The following is a 19,650-nucleotide window of genomic DNA, read 5'->3' as shown; positions in this document are numbered from 1 at the left end:
TATTACGCTCCAGAAACACATCCAGGCCCCTCTTGAATTCCTTTATTGTACTCACCATCACCACCTCCTCAGGCAGAGAGTTCCATAGTCTCACTGCTCTTACCGTAAAGAATCCTTTTCTATGTTTGTGTGCAAACCTTCTTTCCTCCAGACGCAGAGGATGTCCCCTCGTCACAGTCACAGTCCTGGGGATAAATAGCTGATGGGATAGATCTCTGTACTGCCCCCTGATATATTTATACATAGTAATTAGATCTCCCCTCAGTCGTCTTTTTTCTAAAGTCAATAACCCTCTCAGACTTTGGTGGACTATCACTAAGATAGGCCATCAATGTCAGAGAGGTGCAGGTCCCACCTCTGCACCTATCGAGAACGGGGCCCCTGAAGTGAAGGAGAGGGCACAATGCATGTGCATCATGCTCTACATTCATTTCTATTGGAGTTCCAAAAATAGCCGAACGAGTGCGCTCAGCTATTTTCAGAACTCCCACAGTGGTGCGATCTGGAGATAGGATTGGGTCCCAGAGGACGGACTTGAAGTTGTACCTATCTGACATTGTACCTATCTGCCGCCAATGTTGGAGATAAGACAACTCCTTTTATAGCTAATTTAAATATCGATTAAAAGTACTTTTATCTCCAGAATGAAGCAAGAGATCTCTAAGTGAAATGAATCATTATCTTCAACTGAGCTCGTCCTACAAGGCAATGTGCCTGGTTTAACAGTGAATCCCCTTAAACAGGTGGTTGTTAACAAATTGTAGTTGGCCAGTAATGGCAGACAGCTGCTATTTTTGCATTTGCTCTACAGCATCGTACCTCCAGTAGCTCAACAGGACAACCTCTGAAGGTCAGTGTGTTTCACGTCAACCACTGCCGTTTAAAGTAACAACACAGCTACAGAATAACGCATCACTTGAGAGCATGCACAGCACAATATGGGTCCATTCACACGTCCCCAACGTGTTTTGCGGATCCACGGATCCGCAAAACACGGACAGCGGCAATGTGCGTTCCGCATTTTGCGGACCGCACATTGCCGGCACTAATAGAATATGCCTGTTCTTGTTCGCAATTGCGGAGAATAGGACGTGTTCTATTTTTTTCGGGAACGGAATTGCGGACCCGGAAGTATGGGTCCGCAATTCCGTGTCCGGGCAGCAATGAATGGGTCCGCAATTCCGTTCTGCAAAATGCGAAGCGGAATTGCGGATGTGTGAATGGAGCCTATAAGTGATACAGTCCTTTAAAGGGAACCTGTCACTGGGATTTTGTGTATAGAGCTGAAGACATGGGTTGCTAGATGGCCGCTAGCACATCCGCAATATCCAGTCCCCATAGCTCTGTGTGCTTTTATTGTGTAAGAAAAACTATTTGATACATATGCAAATTAACCTGAGATGAGTCAGAGCTTGAAAATATGACTCTTCTCTGGTTACACAAGTAAGATATGACTCTTATGTTAATTTGCATATGTATCAAATCGTTTTTTATATACAATAAAAGCACACAGAGCTATGGGGACTGGATATTCTGGATGTGCTAGCAGCCATCTAGCAACCCATGTCCTCAGCTCTATACCCAAAATCCTGGTGACAGGTTCCCTTTAAGAATAAGAAATTAGACCAACCTTGCTAACTTCTTTCAAGGCTCTTTTACAGGCTTCATATTTAGCAGAATCTTTAGGTGTTTTTTGACAAATTGTCTAAAGAAAAGAAAATGAGTAAATTATTGAATAAAATCTAACAAATAGCTACTTAACATAACAAAAAACTAAGAATGAAAGATATTGTATATGAAACAATATAATTGTAGCAAAATATAAATAATGATGCATGACTCAGATGTATATGTATGGAATACAGTGAAATTAAAGGAAAACAAGCAATTTTCACCTTAAGGATTTCCTACATGGCTGTTCTCATGTTTACTGGGTCCCCCACTATTTTTTGGCTCTTGGTCCCTCTTGACAAGAAATGTCTGAATCACTGGCTGAGGTGGATCACTGCTGAAGCAGGAATTTCCTGGGAGTCAAGAGGTCCAGGAAGGAGAGACTAGGGGGAGACCCAGCAGCAACTAGAACGGCAGTAGTTGGGGATTTTATTTTTGAACCCATTATGCCCCTTTTCTAAGAATTTTATTATAGGCCAGACAACCCCATCAGAAAGATAGCAGAAGTCAGTGGAGAATAGGCCATCAGTATCTGATGGGTGGGGGTCCGGCATCCCCACCAATCAGCTGTTTGAAGAAGCCAAGCACAATGTCGTACATTGTATAATCGTCGTGCTTGGCATGATAGATCCCCCTTCACTTGAATGGGACTGAGCTGCGCCTAGGCCACACGACTGATGAATGCGACGTCACTGGCCTAGGGTAAGCTGCACCTCGGCCTTCTCAAACAGCTGATAGGCGGGGTCCCATGTGTTGGACCTCCACTGATCAGATATTGATGACCTACCCATAGGTTAAATAAAGATGGAGAACCCCTTTAATGCTGAATGTTAATCTGGTGGTCTGAGGCATAACAAACAAAAGAAGCCTAACGGAGAGGCTACTAGAAGCAAGGAAAGGGTGCCACAAGGAGTTCTCACCTCATGGAAGGTGCACCCCTGACTATAATCTTTGGACACGCATAATGGATGAAATTACGTTTTATTAACAGCATACGCTACTAAACATTAATGACCTGCAATATTACAAGCAAGGATTTGGTAATGCACTAACCATGAAATGGTCTACGAATAATGGGAGCATTGCCCACGGATTGAAAAGCTTTAAAGGGGTTGTCCGAGATGATTTATTTTTATTGCCAAGAAGAGTGCTATAATAATAAAACAAAAAAAATTATACCTACTGCCTGAAGTCCCTCTGTTCCAACCCCATCGCTCCTCTCCTCCCCACCACTGCTACAGTTATATATAATATAATGTTTTTGCTTTCAGCAATGACATTCCATATCTCACATGTCACTGATGCAGCCAATCAATGGGCTCAGCGGTATAGGAAACAAGGTAAAGAAAGTACACGACAGCAGAAACATCTGCCATACACTCACTGGGAAGACATGTATGTGCATATTATGTCATTTACAATTCACGTTTGTGCAGAATTATAATCAGTGGCACCACATAAAACTTACATCCATGAGGAGTGGGAGACGAGTAACTCTTTGCATTGGAAGGATGAGGAACGAGATCATGGGGAGATTCCTGCATTCTTCTTGGGCTTCAATTTTCATCAAAACCTCCCTGAAGGATGCATTTGTAGCTCTAGGAGGACAACAGTTCAATATATTATTGTTAGTGACCAGAACGTAACATAAAAATATTATAGAGGTGGAAAGAAAGAATGACTACAGCACATAAAGGAAATGATAAACCAACAACACTAGAAGAGCAAGGCTTCAATCATTCCTATATTTGCTTACACGGAGTGAGGAAGACAAAGTAAGCATCAGGCCTCATGCACACAACCGTTGTTATGGTCCACATCCGAGCTGCAGTTTTTGCGGCACGGGTGCGAACCCATTCACTTCAATAGGGCTGCACTCCGTGTGCTGTCCGCATCCGTTGCTCCATTTTGAGGCCCCGCAAAAAAAAATATAACATGTCCAATTCTTGTCCGTTTTGTGGACAAGAATAGGCATTTCTACAATGGGCCGCCTGTTCCGTTCGTTCCGCAAATTGTGGAAGGCACACGGGCGGCTTCCGTGTTTTGCGGATCCGCAATTTGCGGACCGCAAAAAACGGAACGGTCGTGTGCATAAGGTCTCAACCTAAGGTTTGAGGCGGGGGGGGGGCTCAAAAAAAGAAAATGCCTTAGGCTGGATTCACACAACTTTTGATGCATTTTTTGCACGTCCGTTTGACCTGCTTGGCATTTGGCCAGGTACCTATGGGTTTGGCACTCCCAGGGTCAGTACGCGATGGGGTCCTGCCATGAGGGCTGATGCTGTGATGTTCACTGCAGAGGTAGAGCTACTAAGGCTGATGAGTGACCAGCCTTACTTTGACTTGCCGTTTCTGGTGAAGTCTGCCACCCTTGCTTCAGGGTGCATTGATGTACTGGATGGTGAGTCAGTCCATACTTGTCCAGTGTCTGCTAACTTGAAACGTCTCCTGATCTGCTGTCTGTTCAGGAGAAATTTATCATAATACTACACTCACTGCCTATGTATGACACACTTTGCCCCTTGCCCTTGCAACTGTTGCCAGGAAGGTGTCCACCACCGTAAGAACTTAGAAGTCTATGTAAAACTTATAAGGGTATAGTCACACATGGCAGAAAAACTGCACCAAATCAGGCAGATTTTGCTGTGGCCACCTAAGTGTGGCTGGACCTGGTCCAAATCCGCTGCTGCAAAAACACACAAATTGTGCAGATTCTCTTTATGGATTTTGGGGTGTAAATGCTGCAGATTACATCCATTGCATTGTCGGAAATCTGCAGCATGTCAATTTAATTAAAAATCTGTACCACATGCCGCTTTGATTCAGGAAACGTTCTGCGGGGTGTGGATGAGATTACCTTGCTGCTACTGTAAATGCTGTGGGTTTTCCACACGCAATTATGCCATGTGTGGCAGTCCTCTATATGAGAACACACTAGGGCTAGTTGTGGAATCCACATTGCAATGTAAGTAACTAGGGTTTACAGCGAGTTAGTCCTCCCTACTGAAAGGCCTCATGTACACGGCCGTTGTTTTGGTCTGCATCCGAGCCGCAGTTTTGGCGGCTCGGATGCGGACACATTCACTTCAATGGGTCCGCAAAAGATGCGGACAGCACTCTGTGTGCTGTCCGCATTTGTTGCTCCGTTCCGTGGCCCCGCAAAAAAAATATAACATGTCCTATTCTTGTCCGCGCTTTGCGGACAAGAATAGGCAGTTATATTAAAGGCTGTCCGTGCCGTTCCGCAAATTGCGGATCTCGCACGGACGCCATCCGTGTTTTACGGATCTGCGATTTGCGGACCGCAAAACAAACCACGATCATGTGCACGTAGCCAAAGGCTTGCGATGTTCCCAACTACCAGCAATGTGACCATGTCTAATGGTTTGCCAATCCTGCTTAATTATTTTGGCCTTGCTTTCTGCCAACCTGGACTCACCTATAGTGTTGAGCGAACTTCTGTTTTAAGTTCGGCGTCTAAAGTTCGGCTTCCAGTTAGCAGAGAATCCCCATATGGATTCCGAATTCCGTTCTGGTCCGTGATAGCGGAATCAATAATGGCCGATTATTGATTCCGCTACCACGGACCACAACGGAATTCGGAATCCATATCGGGATTCTCCGCTAACCGGAAGCCGAACTTTAGACGCCGAACTTAAAACAGAAGTTCGCTCAACACTACTCACCTACAACATGAGCACACTTTTAGATTTTTTTTTTCCCAAGGGTCAATTTAAATTCCCAGGAAGCCCTGCACATCACACCCAAGTCAAAAACCTGCCATGCTGATGAAAAGTAGATACAAATAAATGTGTGAACTGTACATTAATTTCTGCAGTGTCCTTTGCTGATAGACTTCATTTGTGCAATATTTCACATAGGGATCAAATGTAGATTTTGCATGTTTCTCCATAATGTCACTGATGTCTTCAATGAGAATGTTTCTTTGATGTCTCCCTTCCAGTTCTTTAAAAAATCTAGAAGACACAAGCAATCAACATTCTGTCAGTGTAGAAATGAGAGCACAAGGCAGTACATCACTATGCAAAAAAGTTCACCAAAAGTGTTACATAAAAAGACACTTTAATATAAGTCAAAAAAAGAAAATGTATACTCTGCTATACCTGGTGCGGGGCCTGAGGAGCGGAAACATGGCTGGGGTATTCTTTAAGGGCTAGCATGAAAAACGCATCATATGTGAAGCTACATATTTCAACCTAAAAATAAGCTAGCAAAACTGTGTCATGCCATGAGATACATATGCTGCAAACAATGGCCCGTTCCATAACGATCAGCGCTCCATTGATGCTTCACCCGTCCTACAAATAGCAGATGCTGGGGTTTAGGTAGTACTTTATAATGTGAGGTTACTAGAGAGGATTCTGAAAAGGAAGAATGAGGAATGATGTTGCAAGAAGATCAATGTCTGCCAAATAAAATGTTTACTCATGCTAATCCCTGCCCTAATGGAGTGAAAAGAACAGTGTCGGGACGGGCCCCGGGCTATTCAGTACATCAGGTTCTCCTGAGAGCTGGTAATAAATATATAAGAAATTCTATTACAATCCAGTTATCAGAGCATTCTCACTCCTTACATTCCACACAAGACTGAACTTACATAACAGAAATAGCAGACTAATAATGTCATGGTGGCTTCTTTTTACCATATAACAGCTACAGCAATAGTCACGAGGAAGGAAACTGAGTGTATATAAAATATCCAGATATGAAATCACTATCCATGTGTATAAAGATGTTCACGCGTCACTGAAAAAAGGCCCTACTTACAAGGCTAAAACTCCAGCTAACTGCAGAATCCTACACTGGCGTTTTAATGCCACTTTCACATCTGCGTTTTTCCTATCCGGTATTGAGATCCGTCATAGGATCTCACAACTGGAGGAAAACTCTTCAGTTTTGTCCCCATTCATTGTCAAAGGGGTCAAAACTGAAGTGAACGGAATGGAGTGCACCAGAATGCATTCCGTTCCGTTGCGTTCCCATAACGGACACAAGCAGCGTTTTTGCGTGCATCATGGGATTCTGATCAAGACTGATCCGGCATGAAAGACAATGAAAGTCAATGGACAGGAAAAAAAATAAACGTAACCGGCGCCCATTGACTTACAATGGTTTTAGTGCCATCTTGTTCATTTTAGAGATAATACAACCAGATCAGAACGGATGCCCAGGCAGGATACCCAAAATCACGAGGGGGCCTTTGTAACAAAAAGAAACTGCCCAACCACTAAACTTTTAGGAGCGAAAAGGATGTGCAGTGGGAGCACGGTTCGGCCTTAGCTTGTGACCTGACCTTATGGAACTATACACTTCTATGGCAGAAACTATGAGAAATCTGGATAAATTACTGATATCATACGAAATATGAAATATCATATGAAATGATTTCCATGGGTACACACTGCTGTATAACAGCATCATTTCCATCTTTTTTATTGCGTGCCACAATAAGACAAATGTCATGCCTTGGTCGGAACTGAACTATGCAGTTGGCATTGCCCGCTGCTGACAGATAAGGATTGCTTTCAACAATACTAACAATGAGCTATTGTACGGATTCCAGTTTGGCTCGAAAACTTGGACACTGCTCATTTTAAAACTGGCAAGTGACGGTGTCGCAAAGAAAACCTAACTTGGTACTGGAAGTTCTCTGTATGTACATAGTTTATATACCTAGTCACCTGGTCAGAGGCTGAAAACGGACTATGCTGTATACAGATAGCCTAAATAATCCAGCAGAAAGATGGAACGTAGTAGGTGTCCTCTGATCCAACTAGACGTGATCTTACAAAGTGTTATCAGTCATATTACAGTACACTGAACTGTAGGTGAACGTACAGTACAAATGATGCAGATCCACTGCTGCCTCTGAATATACACGTGCTGCGTACTCACACGAAGTCCTCACAAACTACAGCAAAATCACTAGGTCTACTAAGATTCTTAATGACATCTAGGGCTGCAACGATTAATCGACTTTATCGATAATATTCGATAACGGGATTCGTTGTCGACGAATCCAGTTATCGAATAATCGCCGATTCGTTGCTATGCGAGCGGTTTACTTTAAATCAGCGCATCTTTATTTTACCTTACAATGAAGCTCCAGTAACAGGCAGAGCGGGCGGCGGCGTAACGTCACTTACTCACGTGACACGCCTGCTCCGCCTGCGTCATTCATAAAGTGAGCAGAGCAGGCGCGTCACGTGAGTGAGTGACGTTACGCTGCCGCCCACTCTGCCTGCTACCGGAGCTTCATTGTATTTAACATAGAAACATTGAATGTGTCGGCAGATAAGGACCATTTGGCCCATCCAGTCTGCCCAATATACTGAATACTAACCCTTTGCCCTATCTTATATGAAGGATGGCCTTATGCCTATCCCATGCATGCTTAAACTCCTTGACTGTATTTGCAGCTACCACTTCTGCAGGAAGGCTATTCCATGCATCCACTACTCTCGCAGTAAAGTTATACTTCCTGATATAACTTTTAAACCTTTGCCCCTCTACCTTTGATTTTGTAAGGTATTAAAGATCAATTTATAGCGCTGATTTAAAGTTTCAGTAAAAGTTACTGCAGGGTAACGGTTAAGGAATACTCTTTAGATATTGCTGTGAGCGGCGGGGCCGGTGTATTGGGACTCGGGAGACACTGTTATGGGGGAGATCTGTGGATGACACATATAGCATAAGATGCTATATAGTGTCATCCACAGATCTCCCCCATAGCAGTGCCATCCACAGATCCCCCTCCCCATAACAGTGCCACTGCCATCCACAGTTCCCCCTCCCCATAGCAGTGCCATTCACAGATCCCCTCCATAACAGCGCCATCCACAGATCCCCACAAAAGTGTGTCATCCACAGATCCCCCATAACAGTGTGTCATCCACAGATCTCCCATAACAGTGTGTCATCCACAGATCTCCCATAACAGTGTGTCATCCACAGATCTCCCATAACAGTGTGTCAACCACAGATCCCCCATAACAGTGTGTCATCCACAGATCTCCCATAACAGTGTGTCTTCCACAGATCCCCCATAACAGTGTGTCATCCACAGATCCCCCATAACAGTGTGTCATCCACAGATAGCCCATAACAGTGTGTCATCCACAGATCCCACATAACAGTGTGTCATCCACAGATCCCCCATAACAGTGTGTCATCCACAGATCCCCCATAACAGTGTGTCATCCACAGATCCCCCATAACAGTGTGCCATCTACAGATCCCCCATAACAGTGTGTCATCCACAGATTCCCCATAAAAGTTAAACTTGCAAGATCATACTTGTCTATCCCAAGTACATCCACACCATCGGAACGCCTCTTCTCTGCTACAGGCAACATAGCGTGTAAGAAGAGAGCTAGCCTCAGTCCTGACCATGTTGACATGTTGTCTTTTTTACATTGCAATGCTAAATTTTTATAATTATGTAACTCCTAAATTTGTTTTAATATGGCATTTGAACATAATTTTTCAAGTACAATCATATAAACCCCTTTTTTGTCATTTTGGTGTTTTTTCCCGATTAATCAATGATTACTAATCGATTATTTAAATAATCGGCAGCTGCAGCCCTAATGACATCTTATATGTTCTTTAGAATAGTAACATATTACGCAAGCGGTATAATAATATGGATGCATCCCTTTAAGACTATAAATATGAACAGGTGTAAGATATGAACTGCGGCTCTGACGTTGTGTCTTCGTACAAAGGTCACAACGATAAAAAAGCAGGTTTTAAGTTGAGCAAGCTAGAAGATGTGATGCAATTACATAGAGTGTTGTATAAGGCAGTGGAGGGTGAAAGAGAGATTTATATCCACAAAAGAAAAATTTCCCAGCAACGACACACAAGCAAATGGATTTTCAAGCTTTTGTAACATAGGTTAAAACATTATAATAATAAAATTTTGCTTCATCCGGCACCAATACAACACAACTTCCAAAGGTGCTGCGGCACATTCTGTAACATGTTACATCAGTGCCACTTTAAAACAAGGGGTGTAGTCCCAATGTATGCATTCACAAGTTGTGGTTATACTGTGACTTTTGGCACAAAGTTTGCACAAATTGTTGCAAAAATCTTGATATGAGCCTGTGCATGCAGCCAGTACGGCAATGCATGGGGGCCAAAACGCTAGTCCCTGCTCAGCCATATGTATGGAACTATGTTTGACACCGAGGGTCTCTTAGAAGCAATGCTACTAGCGGAAAATACCTCCATACATGTGAAGACCAAAGGAGCATTTTTGTTTTTCATACATGGAGGTACGGTAGTAGCCTCATACACTTATGGGAGCCATACAATGGACCCGTATAAAATAGAGCTGTAAAACCGTCACATGCATGAGGCTTAAGGGAACATTTACATGACAGTGAAAAACAACTGCATGCGGCAGTCCGTGCAGCTGAAATGAAATGTATGCCAGCCCCTTAGAATTTATTAATGAAGCTGTGTCGCCCTCCCGACCCTCACCACACCCCCTTTTTTCAGAAAGTGGCGAGGTCTGTGGAGATACGGCACTTGTGCAAAAAATTTTGTGTGAATGTTGTTGAAAAAGTCACAAATGTGCAGTGTGCACTTTTGTGTCATACCACAAAAGTGGTGTATCTTTCTGACCTATGGGTCTATTCATATGGACGTTTTTTTAACCGTGAATAATGGGCGACAAAAAATAGGACATTTCCTACTTTGTCCGTTTTCACGGACCAACAGCCCCCATACAATTCAAAGAGTCCGTTTCTTTATGGCAGTTTTTTAGAAAGGCATCTCTGTGAAAAAACAGTCATTAAAACTGGACTCTTTCACCATTTTTTTTTCTGTCGAGTTGAATTGTACCCTAAGGAGCCTCGTCTTTTGGTAAATGTCAGTAAATGGCAAGTTTTCATCTAGTAAATGAAGCACCGTATCAATTGTAATGTACTAGATCAATGATGATGATGAAGTAATACTTCATCATCTGACCTAGGAAGAAGTACAGCGGCTTCTTAAAAAGATTAAAATAGACAAATCGCCAGGACCAGATGGCATACAACCCCGTATCCTAAGAGAATTACGTAATGTCATAGCCTGCAGTGATGGCCAGTTCGCAGTGTTCGCCAGCGAACACATGCGGACTGCCATCTTGACTCACAAGTCCGGCGATGCACAGGTAAGCCCTTACCTGTGCCTGTGCCGCGAGCCGGTCTGAAACAAATGCGGTGAACGGGAGCAGGCAGTTCCGAGAACAGCCGCGGGGGCCTTCATCTCAGAACTGCCTGCTCCCAGTGACCGCATTTGTTTCAGACTGGCTTGCGGCACAGGCACAGGTAAGGGCTTACTTGTGCATCGCCGGACTTGTGAGTCAAGATGGCAGCCCGCATGTGTTCGCTGGCGAACACTGCGAACTGGCCATCACTGATAGCCAGACCCTTATTTCTGATATTTAAGGACTCTTTACTGACAGGGAGTGTTCCACAGGATTGGCACATAGCAAATGTAGTGCCTATATTTAAAAAGGGTCCGAAAACAGAGCCCAGAAACTATAGGCCGGTAAGTTTAACATCTGTCGTGGGTAAACTGTTTGAAGGTTTTCTAAGAGAAGCGATCTTGGAGTACCTCAAGGAAAATTAGCAAATAACGCCATATCAGCATGGCTTTATGAGGCATTGGACATGTCAAACTAATTTAATCAGTTTCTATGAGGAGGTAAGTTCTAGACTTGACAGCGGCGAATCAATGGATGTCGTATATCTGGACTTCTCCAAAGCATTTGACACTGTACCGCATAATAGGATAGTATATAAAATGAGAATTCTTGGACTGTATGTGGGTAAGTAACTGGCTCAGTGATAGAAACAGAGGGTGGTTATTAACGGTACACACTCAGATTGGGCCACTGTCACTAGTGGAGTACCTCAGGGGTTAGTATTGGGCCCTATTCTCTTCAATATATTTATTAATGATCTTATAGAAGGCTTGCACAGTAAAATATCAATTTTTGCACTAAACAGTGTAAAGTAATTGACATGGAAGAGGATAGTATACTGCTACAGATGGATCTGGATAGTTTGGAAGCTTGGGCAAATAAGTGGCAGATGAGGTTTAACACTGACAAATGTAAGGTTATGCACATGAGAAGGAATAATGCAAGTCACCCGTACATACCAAATGGTACAACACTCGGTAACATTGACATGGAAAGGGACCTAGGAATTTTAGTGAACAGCAAACTAAGCTGTAAAAGCCAGTGTCAGGCAGCTGCTGCCAAGGTCAATAAGACAATGGGTTGCATCAAAAGGGGCATAGATGCCCGTGATGAGAACATAGTCCTACCACTTTACAAATCACTAGTCAGACCACACATGGAGTACTGTGTACAGTTCTGGGCTCCTGTGAACAAGGCAGAGCTGGAGAGGGTACAGGGGAGGGCAACTAAAGTAATAACTGGAATGGGGGGGGGGGGACTACAGTACCCTGAAAGATTATCAACATTAGGGTTATTCACTTTAGAAAAAAGACGACTGAGGGGAGATGTATAAATATATCAGAGGTCAGTACAGAGATCTCTCCCATCATCTATTTATCAACAGGACTGTGACTGTGACGAGGGGACATCCTCTGCGTCTGGAGGAAAGAAGGTTTGTACACAAACATAGAAGTGGATTCTTTACGGTAAGAGAAGTGAGACTATGGAATGCTCTGCCTGAGGAGGTGGCGATGGCGAGTTCACTAAAAGAGTTCAAGAGGGGCCTGGATGTATTTCTGGAGTGTAATAATATTACAGGCTATAGCTACTAGAGAGGGGTCGTTGATCCAGGGAGTTATTCTGATTGCCCGATTGGAGTTGGGAAGGAATTTTTTTTCCCCTTAACCCCTTAAGGACTCAGCCCAATTTCACCTTAAGGACTTGGCCATTTTTTGCAAATCTGATCAGTGTCACTTTAAGTGCTGATAACTTTAAAACGCTTTGACTTATCCAGGCCATTCTGAGATAATTTTTTCGTCACATATTGTACTTCATGACACTGGTAAAATGAAGTAAAAAATAATAATTTTTATTTATAAAAAAAATACCAAATTTACCAAAAAAAATAAAAAAAATTGCAAATTTCCAAGTTTCAATTTCTCTACTTTTATAATACATTGTAATACCTCCAAAAATAGTTATTACTTTACATTCCCCATATGACTTCTTCATGTTTGGATCATTTTGGGAATTATATTTTATTTTTTGGGGATGTTACAAGGCTTAGAAGTTTAGAAGCAAATCTGAAAATTTCAGAAAAATTTCAAAAAACCCAATTTTTAGGGACCAGTTCAGGTCTGAAGTCACTTTGCGAGGCTTACATAATGGAAACCACCCAAAAACTACACCCCTCAAGGTATTCAAAACTGATTTTACAAACGTTGTTAACCCTTTAGGTGTTCCACAAGAATTAATGGAAAATAGAGATACAATTTCAAAATTTCACTTTTTTGGCAGATTTTACATTTTAATAATTTTTCTCCAGTTACAAAGCAAGGATTAACAGCCAAACCGAACTCAATATTTATGGCCCTGATTCTGTAGTTTACAGAAACACCCCATATGTGGTCGTAAACCACTGTACGGGCACACGGCAGGGCGCAGAAGGAAAGGAATGCCATACGGTTTTTGGAAGGCATGTTTTGCTGGACTGTTTTTTTTGACACCATGTCCCATTTGAAGCCCCCCTGATGCACCCCTAGAGTAGAAACTCCATAAAAGTGACCCCATCTAAGAAACTACACCCCTCAAGGTAACAAAAACTGATTTTACAAACGTCGTTAACCCTTTAGGTGTTCCACAAGAATAGTGTTGAGCGAACTTGTGTTTTAAGTTCAGCGTCTAAAGTTCGGGTTCGGGTTATCGAAGTATCCCGTTATGGATTCCGCTACCATGGACCATAACGGAATTTTGAATCCATAACGGGATATTTCGATAACCTGAACTCGAACTTTAGACGCCGAACTTAAAACACAAGTTCGCTCAACACTACACAAGAATTAATGGAAAATAGAGATACAATTTCAAAATTTCACTTTTTTGGCAGATTTTCCATTTTAATATTTTTTTTCCAGTTACAAAGCAAGGGTTAACAGCCAAACCAAACTCAATATTTATGGCCCTGATTCTGTAGTTTACAGAAACACCCCATATGTGGTCGCAAACCACTGTACGGGCACACGGCAGGGCGCAGAAGTAAAGGAATGCCATACGGTTTTTGGAAGGCAGGTTTTGCTGGACTGTTTTTTTTTACACCATATCCCATTTGAAGGCCCCCATAATGCACCCCTAGAGTTGAAACTCCATAAAAGTGACCCCATCTAAGAAACTACACCCCTCAAGGTATTCAAAACTGATTTTACAAACGTCTTTAACCCTTTAGGTGTTCCACAAGAGTTATTGGCAAATGGAGATGAAATTTCTGAATTTCAATTTTTGGGCAAATTTTCCATTTTAATCCATTTTTCCCAGTAACAAAGAAAGGGTTAACAGCCAAACAAAACTCAATATTTATGGCCCGGATTCTGTAGTTTACAGAAACACCCCATATGTGGTCGTAAACGGCTGTACGGGCACACGGCAGGGCGCAAAAGGAAAGGAATGCTATACGGTTTTTGGAAGGCAGATTTTGCTGGACTGGTTTTTTTGACACCATGTCCCATTTGAAGCCCCCCTGATGCACCCCTAGAGTAGAAACTGCAAAAAAGTGACCCCATTTTAGAAACTACAGGATAGGGTGGCAGTTTTGTTGGTACTAGTTTAGGGTACATATGATTTTTGGTTGCTCTATATTACACTTTTTGTGAGGCAAGGTAACAAGAAATAGCTGTTTTGGCACAGTTTATATTTTTTATTTACAACATTCATCTGACAGGTTAGATCATGAGATATTTTTATAGACCAGGTTGTCACGGATGCGGCGATACCTAATATGTATACTATTTTTTTATTTATGTAAGTTTTATACAATGATTTCTTTTTTGAAAAAAAAAAATCATGTTTTAGTGTTTCCATAATCTGAGAGCCAGAATTTTTTCAGTTTTTGGGCGATTACCTTGGGTAGGGTATGATTTTTGCGGGATGAGAAGACGGTTTTATTGGCACTATTTTGGGGTGCATGTGACTTTTTGATCGCTTGCTATTACACTTTTTGTGATGTAAGGTGACAAAAAATGGCTTTTTTTACACCGTTTTTATTTTTATTTTTTTACGGGATTCACCTGAAAGGTTAGGTCATGTGATATTTTTATAGAGCAAGTTATTACAAACGCTGCGATACCTAATATGTATACATTTTTTTTATTTATGTAAGTTTTACACAATGATTTCATTTTTGAAGCAAAGAAAATCATGTTCCATAGTCTGAGAGCCATAATTTTTTTCAGTTTTTGGGCTATTACTTTAGGTAGGGTATGATTTTTGCGGGATGAGATGACGGTTTTATTGGCACTATTTTGGGGTGCATATGACTTTTTGATCGCTTGCTATTACACTTTTTGTGATGTAAGGTGACAATTTTTTTTTTATTTAGCACAGTTTTTATTTTTTACGGTGTTCATCTGAGGGGTTAGGTCATGTGATATTTTTATAGAGACGGTCGATACGGACGCGGCGATACTTAATAAGTATACTTTTTTTTTATTTATGTAAGTTTTACACAATAATATTTTTGAAACAAAAAAAAATCATGTTTTAGTGTCTCCATATTCTGAGAGCCATAGTTTTTTCAGTTTTTGGGCAATTATCTTAGGTAGGGTGTCATTTTTTGCGGGATGAGATGACGGTTTGATTGGAACTATTTTGGGGTGCATATGACTTTTTGATCGCTTGCTATTACACTTTTTGTGATGTAAGGTGACAATTTTCTTTTATTTAGCACAGTTTTTATTTTTTATTTTTTACGGTGTTTATCTGAGAGGTTAGGTCATGTGATATTTTTATAGAGCCGGACGCGGCGATACCTAATATGTATACTTTTTTTTATTTATGTAAGTTTTACACAATAATATCATTTTTGAAAGAAAACAAATGATGTTTTAGTGTCTCCATATTCTGAGCCATAGTTTTTTTTTGGGGCGATTGTCTCAGGTAGGGGCTCATTTTTTGCGGAATGAGGTGACGGTTAGATTGGTACTATTTTGATGGGAAAACACCTTTTTGATCGCTTGCTGTTACTTGCTTAATTTTTGTGATGTAAGGTGACAAAAAAATGGTTTATGTAGCACAGTTTTTATTTTTTATTTTTTACGGTGTTCATCTGAGGGGTTAGGTCATGTGATATGTTTATAGAGCCGGTCTATACGGACGCGGCGATACCTAATATGTATACTTTTTATTTTTTCCCTATTTTTTACCAATTTTTTTTTACTTTATTTGGGGAAAATGACGTTTTTGTTTATTTTTACTTGAAACTTTAAATTTTTTGGGGGGGAACTTTATTTTTTCAACTTTTCTTTTACTTTATTTTTTGTCCTACTTTGGGACTTCAACTTTTGGGGGTCTAATCCCTTTTACAATGCATTCCAATACTGTGTGTATTACTCATACAGCTTCCGGCCTGTGAGATCCAGGGGGCTGGATCTCACAGGCACGTCACAGGAAGGCAGCGCGATTCCTTCCTTAGGCATCGCACTGCCTTCCATGCCATCGGGTCCCCCCTACAGCCGCATGGGGACCCGATGGCACCGCCGCCCGCCGGATAAGATAAAAGCCGCAAACCGCAGGTCACGGGACCCCCCCCCGGCGTTGTGACAGGATGCCCGCTGAATGATTTCAGCAGACATCCTGTTTCGATTAACCCCCGCCGCGATCGCGATTTAAAGTTAGGACGTACCAGTACGTCCTGAGTCCTTAAGGACTCAGGAAATAGGGCATACCGGTACGTTCAAAGTCCTTAAAATTGTCTTCTACCTCACAGGTTTTTTTTTTGCCTTCCTCTGGATCAACTTGCAGGATGACAGGCCGAACTAGATAGACAAATGTATTTTATCGGCCTTATGTACTATGTTACTATGTTCATAAACACTTCTGTTTGGCACCACATGCAAATTTTACTATAACCTAGATTTAACGAAAAAATGCTGAGGTGTTCAAGTCCCAAGCTGAAAATATGAATCCTACAAAAACAGGAGGAAAGGAGAACAAGTCTGTACTTAAATGATACCAGATGGGAACATTTCCACACATGGCGAACCACCCAGAAACTGCAAGAGCTGAACACACCAGTGACAAAATGCTGTGGTACGTCACTGGAGACAATATAGAATGTAGATGGCAGAGGATGCACCTCACAAATAATACAGCCCCCACTTTAATGGCTTCACAAGAGACAACTCGCCATGTTTTGCTGGGTTTCTGTCTAACGTGTGCTTTTATATATATATATAGGTTTGAGAAATATGGTTCACATGGGGGTATGCGCTCTGGATTTTCGCTCACAGTATTGTAAATGGAAAATCTGTAGCATTTTAAAGTTGCAGAAAAGTGAATAACATTTTTAAAACATTTCATCCACACACTGTGGAAGATAAGAATCTGCAATGAAGCCGCAGCACGTCAAATTATGCTGCGAATTCCCACCAAATCCGCAGCAAAATCCACAAGTAACTCTACAAATTTTCGGATCACTTCCACTTGTACATTGATGACCTGCGTTCATTAACGAAAAAAAATCTCACTCTTCTACGCATTTCATGCTCTATGCCAGGAGTTCTGATATATTTAACTGCATGAACAGTGCATTCTCCAGTAATATTCTCGCTATCAGAGATACCAAACCTTGGACAAAAACTTGATGGACCTTATGGGGGTCATTTACAATACTGAAATACGTCTAAATTAGGCATATTTCAGGCGCAGATGGCAGTGCAATGGTTAGTTGAGCCGCTATCTGCTACTTCTCCCTGCTCACGTCAGGTCTAAAATTGTGGGCAAGGGTGGTGAAGGGGACGGGCTGGCAGGCATGTAAAATGGTCTAAATGTAAGAAAGCTCGGAAGCCGTCTTACATTTAGAACTGGCGCTGGATGCGCCGAAGTTATGGAGAGGCCTTCATAATTTCAGTGGATCCACCGCCAGCACAGGGCCTAATGAATGTGCCCCTGTATGTCTATGGAATCCTACTGGAATTGTCGTGATCCGCTCAGATACACATCTGGCATAGGCCGTCATGGCTCCATTGCAAATGGAAGCCCTGACAATAATGTGAACAGTGGCTAACAGGAGGGGTTGTTGTATTTTACCACTCGTATACCTTTACAGGGCACAGAATCAATTGCTGTCATCACAAAAGATTAACACAAAGCCGAATACCTCTGTAATTAATCCAGGATTAACAATTTTTTCAAATCCATGTTCCCTTCATCTGTGTGAAGACATAATGTACTTGTGTGCTCATTGACAACACAGTGATAAAAGAAACTCTGAGGTAGACGCCTCTGCATATTGCAGGACCTTGGATTTTTATTGTCCAATTGATTAACGCAATAAAAACAATCTGCAAAGATGACACTTTTAGCTATGGAAATTCAAACACACCCAATGCAAGAGCAGAGCCCCTTTCTTTCCAAAAGGCCCCCCATGCTTACCTCTTGCCACAACTTGACCTTTACGTACTAAATCTAGGATGGATGTGGGTCTCTAGCACACTACAAGTCATGTCAGACTGTAGCTGATGCACAGAAGACATGCATGGACCCATGGCCGTTCCTGTAGCTTTTCTTAGGTCAATGATGGCTTACCTCAGCTGAGGTGAAACTACGACTCCCAGCATGCTCCATTCATTTCTGTCGGGTTCTGAGAAGAGCCAAGAAAGTGTGCATCTTGGGAGTTGTAGTTTTACCACAGCTGGAGTGCCGGAGGTTAGCCATCACAGTCTATGCTGGTGGTCAGCCACTTGTTGTGAAACTAGAAGTCCCAGCATGCCATGATACTCTGCCAGCAGCTGTCAGTGCATGCTGAGAATTGGAGTTTCAGCCCAGATGGAGAGTCTGGCATTTGCTTTATACTAATTATTTTCTGACAAAAGTCTCATAATGCGATTCTTTGCAGTAATACATGGCCCGTGCATCATATCAAGGGACCACTTTTGAAATCCCTCTAAAACAGTGAGGTAATGATTTCTCTCCATCGCTGGCATGACTACAGGAATCTCCTTTGTAATTATTCTGTCAGCACCAGCAGTAAAATCATAAATCCTGCATTGCTGCCTGAACGCCAAGACCTATTGGATGTAATGGAAGACATTCAGGAACCATGTCTAAATTATATGAAAAATCCACGAGACCCATATACATGTTTAATGAGTACTCCTTCAACAGCCCTAAAATACTGGAGGTGGACAAGTTTCCAACATGGTTCTCAGGGGTCTCTTTCCTGCCAGGGTTCTAGGGAAATTCGGCTTTGTACCCAATCTATTAAGCTTTGTGTGCCGTATCTATAACAACTAAACAGTTTCACATGTCAATATCTGGAGTCAGTTTTCCAATTGCACAATAAAGATATTCCGAAAAGACCGGACTCCCAACATAAAGGCAAAACTAAACCTCACCTCAGTACATTTAATAGGCAGATGCATATTCTAGTGGGATGGTATACATGTATACACTGCACTGATGCAGCTTATAGAATAAATACACATATGCCACATACTACTCTTTCCTGCCCATTTATATGCCATACAGTCCAAATAGATTTGTAGTAGCAAATATCGGACACTCAGCTGTTGATCATTTTTTTCAAAATGTATCAAAAAGCTATATTATGTGTACTAATTGTGTAGCCAGATTATTCAGAAAAGTAGTAGGAGATGTCCAGCACCGAGATAAATAAAAATCTACAATCTTTATTTCATAAATTTAAAATAATGCAGTTTCTTCACATAGATGATGGTGACGCCACCAACGCGTTTCGATCTATACAATCTTAATTATGGTATGGGG

General features: G+C 41.8%; 1 protein-coding gene across 2 annotated transcripts in view; it reads right to left on the bottom strand.

Annotated features, from left to right (window-relative positions):
- The window catches only part of ARHGEF26 (Rho guanine nucleotide exchange factor 26), a 169,333-nt gene that overhangs the window by 84,308 nt on the left and 65,375 nt on the right, over positions 1 to 19,650 (bottom strand). For both annotated transcript variants that reach the window (XM_040428126.1, XM_040428127.1), the window contains exons 7-9: positions 5,495 to 5,647; positions 3,140 to 3,269; positions 1,631 to 1,705 (exon numbers count right to left, since the gene is read on the bottom strand). In XM_040428126.1, the coding sequence (XP_040284060.1) occupies positions 1,631 to 1,705; positions 3,140 to 3,269; positions 5,495 to 5,647 (358 nt within the window). The remainder of the gene's footprint in view (positions 1 to 1,630; positions 1,706 to 3,139; positions 3,270 to 5,494; positions 5,648 to 19,650) is intronic.

Source organism: Bufo bufo, chromosome 4, assembly GCF_905171765.1.
Source record: "Bufo bufo chromosome 4, aBufBuf1.1, whole genome shotgun sequence".
Lineage (NCBI taxonomy): Eukaryota > Metazoa > Chordata > Amphibia > Anura > Bufonidae > Bufo > Bufo bufo.
Note: the sequence above shows the minus strand (reverse complement) of the source record. Positions and strands in the feature narration are given on the sequence as shown.